Raw genomic sequence first — 12,139 nt, 5'->3', positions numbered from 1 at the left:
CAGCTAGTATACATTAATTAATTAGATGTCATACAAATAATCCACATTATTGTCAAAACGTCCTCTCTTTGTTACTTGCACCAAGATGAGTAGGAATAGCAATGTATATAAATGGCAAGTCTTAAAGCAGTACACCATACCGTATGTGATATCAGAAACATCTCAACACCTTGTACATCGGTCATTCCAAATGAAGGAAAAGATTAGGTGAAAACAATGGCATGATGATTAAGGTATTATTGACAGAACATCTTTGTGACATGTTGTATAGATTTACTAGCAGCTTATGGAATTAACTGTCAGGGATTGCTTCCAAACATAATGGCAATGCCCTGACGAACTCTAATGAGTACAATTGTGATTGTTTGTCTCAAACCAATGATTAGGTGACCCATTTTGCAGACATGATATTTGAAGAACAAAACAACAGAACATTTTTTTTTCACTTTTCCTTTTTTACTTTATGTAAAAGGTCAGTTTTGGGGTTCTTGGTCCAGATCAAAGTTTAATATAAAAAAAAGAAGGAAAGAAAGAGATAAAGATAGAGACAGACAGAGAGGAAAGAGAAGAGAGCAGAGATTTAAAGAATTCCTTCAGCTTGAGCGTCTGATTCAACCACCATCCGAATGATCAGCTTGACATTGTCCCCATTGAGATTTCAACCCTTCGACCCCAGATCCTCTCCAAACAACGGGTCCATCACCTTAGTGGTGTCCGAAAGTCATCCACACTCAGGTAGAGAGCGCGACATAGATCAACTGAAAGAGAGGGTGTGTGTGTGTCTCTGTGTGTGTGTGTGTGTCTGTGTGTGTGTTTGTGTGTGTGTTTTTGTTTGTGTGTGTGTGTGTGTGTGTGTGTGTGTGTTTGTGTGTTTGTAAGAGAGAGGTAATACAATGTTGTGAATTTAACACTTTTGTTTACATAGTCAAGGCTCATGAAAGAGCAATAACACAGAACAGATCAGGATGCAATAGAACAAAAGGAATTGTAGAAAGAGAAGAGAAAACATACATACCAACAGCTGGGCTGAGGGACATAATAGAGGGAGACTTGGACAAACAAGGGATTTGGCAAGGATGAGAAGGGGTGGCCAGGCTGGGTGCAGAAGCAAACTCTCAGAAAGGAAAAGCTGGAAATTTGGAAGGAGGTGGGTTTGGGGGGGTGAGGGATTGGGTTGGGTGGGTTTGGGGGGGTTGTGGATAAGAGTGGTTAACGAGGATATGAAAAAAGAGATCATGATTTCAGATTGGGAACGATCCAAAATGGTGGTGAAAAGCTGTCTTGAGGACCTGGAGGGAAGAATAAGATCAAGGAGAATGTGGAAGTTGGTTCAACAGGTGGGGAAAAACGGACCAAATGAGTGGAGCTTAACAGTGATCCTGGACTTTGGGAGTTTCACCAGAAGCGGTTGACGGGACACCACGTGTGCACTGCATAAACCTTGGGGGACAAAGTACAGAGAAGGCACAGAGAGTGCCAGACCAGAAAGGAGGTGGGAGAAGACAGAGAGACCATCGACCTGTCTGCGATGGGAAGGTGATCGGGCCACAGACTCAGCTTCATCATGGAAACCCCACCCTTGGACTCAACTTCATCATGAGAGATTCCAATGAACTTCATCTCGAAGAAAACATCCGAATAGAAAAGACAGCGAGAGAAAGAGAAAGGAAAGAAAGAAAGAATTGCAGCAAGAGTGGCAATAATAGATGGATTTCAGTCAAATGTTTAGTTAAAAGTTTTCCTTGTGGAACACGAACTTTGTTTGATTTTTGGAAAATGCTGAGCATTTCTTCCTCACAACATCTGCAAGCTTCGGAGGACCGCAAAGAAAGACACCGACCTCCTCCCTGTGGATGGGAAAGGCAAATAATAATTTAATCAGCATTATTCCAAAAAGTTTTTTGAGTTTTGTTTCAAACTGCTTTTATTACAGACCCAAACAAATTCAGTCCATTTACCTACTTTTCTGACAAACCTACCCCTGGTGTTTCTCCACAAGGCGAGAGAACTCTCGGTCCCAAGATGGACGACCAAAACTCGTCTTTTGTTTTGTCCCAAGAATGACGTCAGTCTCCTGTTCGTGTCTCATGGCAATGTGCAGAGCCTGTAAATGGTTGTTATCCACAAGTAACAGCACAGTAAATAAGCTGTAGGCCCCTATCACACTCACCAAAAAGAATCTGTATTATTGAAGTTTAATTCTGTCCATGTGGAATCTGAATACGAAGAGCCAAATCGAAACACATTCTCTTGTCGAGTCAACAACTTGTCTGACTGCCTTTAAAAAAAAAACCCACTTTCGACTGTGACCTTTGCAATTCCAGTGACCCATGTGACTGTATTGCAGGTGTATATTTACTCCCGCCAGGGAGTAATGCATTCACTCGTGTCCGTGTGTGTGTGTGTGTTCGTGTGTTTGTGAACAAGATATCTGGAAAAGTTCTGAACGGATTTGAATGAAAGTTGGTGGGATGATTGCCCTTGGGATAAGGAAGAATTGATTAGTTTTTGGTGAAGCTCAGGATATTATTCCGGATCCATGAATTTTTTGAAGGATTTTTTTACCATTGGAAGATAGGGCTCATTTTTTTTAAACATTATCTTCTATATATTCTATATTTAACATTGTGATATGAAAATAGTTTTCATATTTGTTGTAAATGTAGTTTAAACTCGTGGTTATGCGTTAGAGCGGTGTATTTTTTTTAGCAGCGTCGTCTTCAATGTTCATTTTTTTTTTCTAATAAAGACATATTCTGTCATTTTAAAACCACCAAATTGTGTATTAGGTTTCCCCGTTTAATAAAATGTATCGTTTGATACGTATAATGCTTTAAAACTGTTTTTTTTTGTTTGTTTGTTTTTTACCTCAGAAGAGATATCAACATTTAGCTCAGCGAATGTCATTCGCGGTGTCAGTATTTGATGAACTTATAAAGTCTTAGTTCCAGATTTGACAATGGCTGAGGTATATTAACAAACGAATAAAACAGATTTGGCAAAATTCCAACTTTTTTTTTTAAAGATCACATATTCACCCAGGGTTGTGAAAGGCTGAAGAAGAAGAAACCTCACAAGGACTTCCCAGACCAAATAAATAATTCTGATTCTGGCTCTGCGATTTTCAGGTTTATTACTCCCGCCACGGAGTAACGCATTCGATCGTGTCCGTCCGTGTGTGTGTGTTCGTATGTTCGTGTGTTTGTGAACAAGATATCTGGAAAAGTTCTGAACGGATTTGGATGAAAGTTGGTGGGATGATTGCCCTTGGGATAAGGAAGAATTGATTAGTTTTTGGTGAAGCTCAGGATATTATTCCGGATCCAGGAATTATTTTTGGAAATTTTTTTGGGAAAGATTTTTTCTGTTTTACTGCATTAAAGCTTTTATTCTTATTCTTTAATGATGTTTTCTCCTCTAATTCCGAGATATATCAAAATAAATTCTCTGACAGTTAGGGCTTACTTTCTTTTTCATTTATTGTTTTGGGGAGAGGGGATGTTAAATAAAACGTATTATTCCAACTAAACCCACGGCGGGAGTATGCGCTCTACTGAGTGGCGTTCTAGTTTCCCCCTTTTTTTTCTTTTTTTTTTACAAATAAGGTGTGAACCAGTTTTCCTGAAAAAATCTGAGCTTCTGCATCCCCTGTCAGTTCAGCACAACGAAAGAATAACAACAATGGGATAAAATTACAAAACGATAACACCAGACACTTTGACAATACATCCTCCATATACCAGTTGCACAAGCACTCTTCAGCACCATGAAGACAGCCCTCAACTACTAGAACAGCACTTGGTAGAGAGCATACCTCCACCAGGATGAACATCTTTCGTTTTGTATCCCACTGATAGGCGGATCTGGATTCAGACCTGAACCCAAATCGAATCTGCTTATTCTTCTCACCTAACCAACTCATCCACAAAGTTTCATCCCAATCTGTCTGTAATTTTTTGAAATACCATGCTATATATAATTTTTATATATAGCATGGTATGAAACAAAAAACATACCCAGTCTGAATGTTGCAATATCCAGTCAATGGTGAAACTGCAAATGGGGAATCCGCAAATGTCACGGATGGAAACCCTCACGTAATTTCCTCATTCTGCTTTAAACTCAATGTCTCTATATTTTCATTCCAAACAGCATCATTCATCATCCCAATCACAAATGACTACTACAGTGTTAAAATATCAAAATATAATGTTAAATCACGATTGTATTGGGATATTATCAAACCAGCAAACCTTTGTCATATATTCACTTCCGGGTTTGGGAGCAAGGTCCATGTCGATCACATTTCAAATTCATAATTATATTGAGGAGTTTTTGAAACCTCCTACCGACCTTGCGACACCCGCTGGAACCCCAAAACATTCCACAGAAGGTTATTACATTTCCTTTTCATAAAATATGCAACTGTAATGGTTACTAAATGCTGTACCCCTGTCATGTGAGCAGATCCTCAGCTCTGATTGGTAGACATTTGGGAGAGACATACATACATACACTACATGACCAAAGGTATGTGGACACCTGAACATCGAACATCTCATTCCAAAATCATGGGCATTAATATGGAGTTGGTCTCCCCCTTTGTTCCTATAACAGCCTCCGCTCTTCAGGGAAGGCTTTCCACTAGATGTTGGAAAATTGCTGCGGGGATTTGCTTCCATTCAGCCACAAGAGCATTAGTGAGGTCGGGCACTGATTAGGCCTGGCTCACACTCGGCGTTCCAATTCATCCCAAAGGTGTTCGATGGGGTTGAGGTCAGAGCTCTGAGCAGGCAGGTTCTTCCACACCAAACTTGACAAACGATTTCTGTATGGACCTTGCTTTGTGCACAGGTGCATTGTCATGCTGAAACAGGAAAGAGCCTTCTCCAAACTGTTGCCACAAAGTTGGAAGCATACAATTATCTAGAATGCCATTGTGTACTGTAGCGTTAAGATTTCCTTTCACTGGAACTAAGTGGCCTAGCCGGAACCATGAAAAACAGCCTCATACTATTATTTCTCCTCCACCAAACTTTACAGTTGTGATGATGCATTTGGGCAGGTAGCGTTCTCCTGGCATCCGCCAAACCCAGATTCGTCTGTCGGACTGCCAGATGATGAAGCGTGATTCATCACTACAGAGAACGCGTTTCCACTGCTCCAGGGTCCAATGGTGACGAGCTTTACACCATTCCAGTCAATGCTTGGCATGCATGGTGATCTTAGGCTTGTGTGCGGATGCTCGGCCATGGAAACCCATTTAATGAAGCTCCTGACAAACAGTTGTTGTGCTGACGTTGCTTCCAGAGGCAGTTTGGAACTCGGTAGTGAGTGATGCAACCGAGGACAGCCGATTTTTACACGCCATGTGCCTCAGCACTCAGCGGTCCCGTTCTGTGAGCTTGTGTGGCCTACCACTTTGTGGCTGAGCTGTTGTTGCTCCTTGACGTTTACACTTCACAATAACAGCACTTATAGTTGACCATGGCAGCTCTAGCAGGGCAGAAATTTGACGAACTGACTTGTTGGAAAGGTGGCATCTTATGCCGGTGCAACGCTGAAAGTCACTGAGCTCTTCAGTACGGCCCATTCTACTGGCAATGTTTGTCTATGGAGATTGCATGACTGTGTGCTTGATTGTATACACCTGTCAGCAATGGGTGTGGCTGAAACAGCCGAATCCACTAATTAGAAGGGGTGTCCGCATACATTTGATCACATAGTGTACATACACCAAATGGACAGACAAGCGCTGTTTTAGATGGCAATACCCTATGGGCTACACCGCAAAAATTTGAAACCCCCCACTGTATCATGCAGTTTGTTAGAGGTTTAACCTACCTACTGTTAAAATTATTCCACTGTGCCTGTAATCCACCTCCTTTTGAAGGCAAAAAGTCTGATTCCTTTAATTGATTTCACAATGAATTTGAGAGCTTGAAAGGGGCTATAACAAAAATTATTCTCAATATTTGTACACAGAGGACAAGGAAAGCAATCAACATGGAAAAAGGCATGGAAAAATGAAAGATAGTTCATGGTGTATGAGAAAATGAGAGATCACCTGGTTCTCATCCCAGGCGGTAAGAAATATATTATACTCCAGCGTCTCCGGCCTCCCAATGTCCGTCAGCTGAGACTCCAGGGCCACCAGTAGCTCGGCGAACCATTCAAATGCATGTGTGTCTCGGCATAACCAGAACAAGTAAATCTGTATCCGCAACAGACTTTGTCAGCCATGTGTCTTCAAGGTAGATACCGGACAAAACAAACACCCCAGAATTCAAATCTCGCACCTTGCTGAGCTTCAAATGTGAGCCCCGGCTGACACGGTTCCAGGTTGATTTGAGAACGGAGGCAAATGGTGTAACGCCAATGCCTCCTGCTATACACACGCTTGTGTTGTACTCAAAAACAGCATCTGCAGGACTCCCAAATGGACCGTCCACAGCCACACTGAGGAAGGGTGTGAGTGAAATGAAGGGAAAGTTCAAGAACACCTTTTACATCTGTATGATCAGTTTCCTGGGGAAGGAATATGCAAACCGAGTCATGGCCTTTTCAGAACAGAACTAAAGGAAATGAATTTCGAATTATTGATTCCTACATCATCGGATTTAACATGAATTTACAGTTAGGAGTAAACAATAAACATTAGCCGACATTAATAAACTTGCACTTTATACAACTACAGACGAATCGATACAGTGCTGTGTTTGAAACTGAGGTCCCAGATTTGAAACTGTGGTCCCAACATCTAGAGCAAGTGCTCAGATGGGAAGAACAAAAAAAAGGCCCACTCTTTTTAGCCCCCAACTGGGCATCAGCCCGATCGGGGGCTTGTAATTTGTGTGCTGTCCGTCCGTCAGTCCTTGCGTGCATCTGGAACCTCTATTCAAAAGTCACTGGATGGATTTTTTCATGTTCGGAACATGTATCTAATAACATCTGGGCATAAGGCAAGTCAAACGATTTTGGGATTACATTCAAAAGCAATGGGACACACAATGTTATCTGCGAATTTGGGCTATTTTGTTACTTTTAAAGGGAGAGAAGAGAACAGGATTTTATTTGCTTTCGGGAACCAATATTTATTTATATACACCATGTCATCTGCACAACCAACACACAACTTTAAATTATTTATTTATATACACTTTTACCATCACTGCTGCCGACCTAGGACTTTAAATTATTTATTTATATACACTTTTACCATCACTGATACCGACCTAGAACTTTAAATTATTTATTTATATACACTTTTACCATCACTGATACCGACCGAGGACTTTAAATTATTTATTTATATACACTTTTACCATCACTGATACCGACCGAGGACTTTAAATTATTTATTTATATACACTTTTACCATCACTGATACCGACCTAGGACTTTAAATTATTTATTTATATACACTTTTACCATCACTGATACCGACCGAGGACTTTAAATTATTTATTTATATACACTTTTACCATCATTGATACCAACGTAGGACTTTAAATTATTTATTTATATACACTTTTACCATCACTGATACCGACCTAGGACTTTCAATTATTTATTTATATAGACTTTTACCATCACTGATACCGACCGAGGACTTTAAATTATTTATTTATATACACTTTTACCATCACTGATACTGACCTAAGACTTTAAATTATTTATTTATATACACTTTTACCATCACTGCTACCGACCTAGGACTTTCAATTATTTATTTATATACATCATGTCATCTGCACAACCAACACACAACTTTAAATTATTTATTTATACACACTTTTACCATCACTGATACCGACGTAGGACTTTAAATTATTTATTTATATACACTTTTACCATCAGTGACACCGTCCTAGGACTTTAAATTATTTATTTATATACACTTTTACCATCACTGATACCGACCTAGGACTTTTAGTTATTTATTTATTTATATACACTTTTACCATCACTGATACCGACCTAGGACTTTCAATTATTTATTTATATACACTTTTACCATCAGTGACACCGACCTAGGACTTTAAATTATTTATTTATATACACTTTTACCATCACTGATACCGACCTAGGACTTTTAGTTATTTATTTATTTATATACACTTTTACCATCACTGATACCGACCTAGGACTTTCAATTATTTATTTATATACACTTTTACCATCACTGATACCGACCTAGGACTTTCAAATATTTATTTATATGCACTTTTACCATCACTGATACCGACCTAGGACTTTAAATTATTTATTTAATATATATACACTTTTACCATCACTGATACCGACCTAGGACTTTAAATTATTTATTTATATACACTTTTACCATCACTGATACCGACCTAGGACTTTAAATTATTTATTTATATACACTTTTACCATCACTGATACCGACCTAGGACTTTAAATTATTTATTTATATACACTTTTACCATCACTGATACCGACCTAGGACTTTAAATTATTTATTTATATACACTTTTACCATCACTGATACCGACCTAGGACTTTAAATTATTTATTTATATACACTTTTACCATCACTGATACCGACCGAGGACTTTAAATTATTTATTTATATACACTTTTAACATCACTGATACCGACCTAGGACTTTACATTATTTATTTATTCATATACACTTGAAGCTTGGTGGTGGCTTAAAGGTTAAGGTGGTTGGCTTAGGATCTCAGGGTCCTGACACCAAACCCAGCCCTGCCAAAATAACACCACTCCGAGGTCAGCAAAATGAATACCAGCTTACTGGGAAATGTAAGCCAATCGAGTATCCAGTGATGAAGTGGTGACCCATCCAGAATGCTGTCCGCTAGCCTCAAGCCAAGGAAACTGCCTCGCCATCTTATGTGCCTGATGGCATGTGGAGGATCATACATGTATATACACTTTACCATCACTGCTACCGACATCCTACTTTGAATTATGTATTTATTTATATCCACTTTACAATCACTGTGACCTTCATACCATCTTGAATTATTTGCGAGCCCATACACCCGTGCAGCAGGAGAGGAGGTTTTGCAATCGTGTGTGTGTGTGTGTGTGTGTGTGCGTGTGTGTGTGTGTGTGTGTGTGTGTGTGTGTACAATATGTGTGCATATATGTCACGTACATATAATATATGTATAATCACATATCAGTATATATATATATATATATATATATATATATATATATATATATATATATATAATTATATATGCATGTTTATACATATTGTGGCGGTCTTAGAACCCACACTTGTAAATATGACATCATTCTTGTAAATACGACATTAATAAATGGTTAAAGGTAGCACCCCTAGTTAGTCCACAAGCAACACGGAGGCCACCATAGGACTTCAGTTATTTCATTAGTATGTGTTTTAGATAAGGCCGTGTTTCCAATAGTTGAATCTGCGTTATGCCAATTAAATAAGAGTAGGTCCCCATTCCGTTCATTTTGCGACCTCCCTCTCCAAGCGACGCCATTACGCGCCCCTACAGTCGGTGCCTCATGGCTCTCCCAATTTGTTACGCGCCTTTGTTAGCAGCGTTCGCTGCCTTAGCACTCGCTCAACGCCACCATAAGACATGCGGTGAGGCCCGAGAAAGGAGGTGGAGCGCCAAGAAGAAGGTGTGGCCACGTCATCCAGTCGTCAAAGGCGTGGCCAGTAAGCCTTCACCAGCCAACCAGGGCTGAGGTAACATCACTGACAGGCGTGGCTTTTTGGCTCGCAGAGTGATCGCGCGGAGAGATATAAAAAGCGAGCGCAAAGCCCTTTCACGGCCTTTGAGGGGAGAGCGCTCGTTACAAGGACTGGTTGGAGGCGCGCGCGTTGTAAAATAACTGCGTGAGAGAGCTCGCCTACATAGGACTCTTAAAGGACTCGCGTGCACACGGTGCTGATCAATGGGCTTGAAGAAGAGATATACGGCGCGCTGTTAAAGAGAACATTGGAGAGGGTGCGTTTGGCACGGGGGTGCACATATTACGTACGCCGCAGGACAACAGCTTCCCCCCATTATATAAACTGTCCGGACGCGTTCCAATATACGCGGAGCTGCCTGCCGGGTTTCGCCGCTGGACCGGAGCCTGGACCCCATCGCCGGACCTTCCATCAACCATCTACAATCCCCGTGTGAGTGGGAACCTTTGTCTGGGATATTAAGCATAAGACTGTTCTAAGACTGCCCTGTGTTCTGCTTCTTCTTCTTCCTCTCTTTTACATCCCTTTTGTTTCCTCTCTTTCTGTACATTTGTTAATAAACCCATCTTTGTTCTTCCTACCTTCTGGTTTCCTCTCCATCCGATCGCATCCGTCATTTCTATCATTGGGTAAACGTGGCACGATTGAAACTGCTTAGAATCGGGTTAGTCACATTGTTAACGGCCCGGATCGCGGTTCGCTATCCGCTCGGCGTTTCCACCAATAGCCGTGGTTCGGGCGGGAGTTATTTCCCTGCTTTACGGTCGGGTTAGTAATTAGGTATTTGGGACTAAATTGACCAATCACCCGACCTAATACCGACCGGAAGGAGCGTATAACTTCCAGGACTCGGGTCGGCCAGCTAAAAGGACAAGGGGATTGACCCCCCCTTGATAAGGGGAGCACCAACGACCGAGATCCGCAACAATATTTATATATCCTCTGTCCCGCCATAGCTGCCGCCATTGTCACGGTCAAATATGTTATTCGGCACGATCTTCGATCTCATCAGTCCTCGACAAGAGGGAGGCAGCAAGGTGTGCCGCCTCCCCGTCGCAGCCACGTGTGTGTGTGTGTGTGTGTGTGTGTGTGTGTGTGTGTGTGTGTGTGTGTCATAGTTTGTTATCTCCATATGCAGGTTTCAGAAGGTGGAACGGAGCCCTCCCCACCACTTGAAAGTATCCACCTTTGTGTGTACGTGTACAGTCACGTGAAAAAGTAAGTACACCCCATGTAAAGTTTTGACTTTTTCAACATATTTCAACATACAGCTATTTGATCTTTATTTCAACAATATTGATAGATAAAGGTGATATAATATAACAAATATCATGAAACATTTACATTTTGTAGTCCATTTTATAATTTAAATAAACATAAGTGCAAGTTTCGCATGTGGAAAAAGTAAGTACACCCTTGGCTCTTATAGGTGGTAATGCCCCCTTTGGCAGAAACAACCTCAAGTAGGCATTTCTTATAACTGTCTACCAGTGTCTGACATTGACTGGGAGAAATTTTTGCCCACTCCTCCATGCAGAATTATTTCAGCTGTGCGATGTTTGAGGGGTTTCTTGCATGCACAGCTCGTTTGAAATCCCCCCACAACATATCGATGGGATTTAGATCCAGGCTTTGACTTGGCCATTCCAGAACCGTCCATTTCTTTCTTTTCAGCCATTCCTTAATGGATTTACTGGTATGTTTAGGGTTATTGTCATGATGCAAGGTCCACCTTTGGTTGAGCTTCAACTTTCCGACAGATGGCCTCACATTATCCTCAAGCACCCTCTGGTACAATGAAGAATTCATAGTGGATTCTATGATGGTGAGCTGCACAGGCCCTGATGCAGCGAAGCTGCCCCAAACCATAATATTTCCACCACCATGCTTTACAGTTGGTATCAGGTTCTTGTGGTCAAATGCTGTCTCTGGTTTTCGCCAAACATGTCTTCTGGTACTGTGGCCAATTGCTCTACCTTTGACTCATCTGTTCAGAGCACATTGTTCCAGAAGTGCTGGTCTTCGCCTCGGTGTTCATTGGCAAACTTTAGTCTTGCCCTGATGTTCTTTCTGGACAGCAAAGGTTCCTCCTGGCACACCACCCATGCAGATCAAATTTGTGCAGCCTCTTTCTAATGGAAGGCTCATGCACTTTGACATCAACAGTGGCAAGAGCTACCTGTAGGGCCCGTGATGACATTCTGGGGTTCTTAGAGACTTCTTTCAGCATCTTGCGGTCTGCTCTCGGGCTGAACTTGCTGCGGCGGCCTGGCCTGAACAAGTTGGCAGTTGTTTGGAATCTTCTCCACTTGTAGATGATCTTCCGGACAGTCGAATGATTGATTTCAAATTGTTTGGAGATCTTTTTAAATCCCTTCGCAGACTCGTAGGCTTCTATAACCTTCTTTCTGAAGG

The 12,139-nt window shown here is 41.1% G+C and overlaps 1 protein-coding gene across 1 annotated transcript in view; it reads right to left on the bottom strand.

The window, feature by feature from the left end:
- Window positions 1-464: 464 nt before the first annotated feature.
- The window catches only part of LOC137418027 (NADPH oxidase 2), a 177,509-nt gene continuing 165,834 nt past the window's right edge, over window positions 465-12,139 (bottom strand). Inside the window, 4 exon segments of the mRNA XM_078772128.1 lie at window positions 465-1,847; window positions 1,980-2,104; window positions 6,068-6,214; window positions 6,300-6,459. Of these exon segments, the coding sequence (XP_078628254.1) occupies window positions 1,730-1,847; window positions 1,980-2,104; window positions 6,068-6,214; window positions 6,300-6,459 (550 nt within the window). The 3' untranslated portion in view covers window positions 465-1,729.

The sequence above is a fragment of the Myxine glutinosa genome, chromosome 2 (genome assembly GCF_964187855.1).
Source record: "Myxine glutinosa chromosome 2, kmMyxGlut1.1, whole genome shotgun sequence".
NCBI lineage: Eukaryota > Metazoa > Chordata > Myxini > Myxiniformes > Myxinidae > Myxine > Myxine glutinosa.
This window is presented reverse-complemented; position numbering and strand designations above follow the sequence as displayed.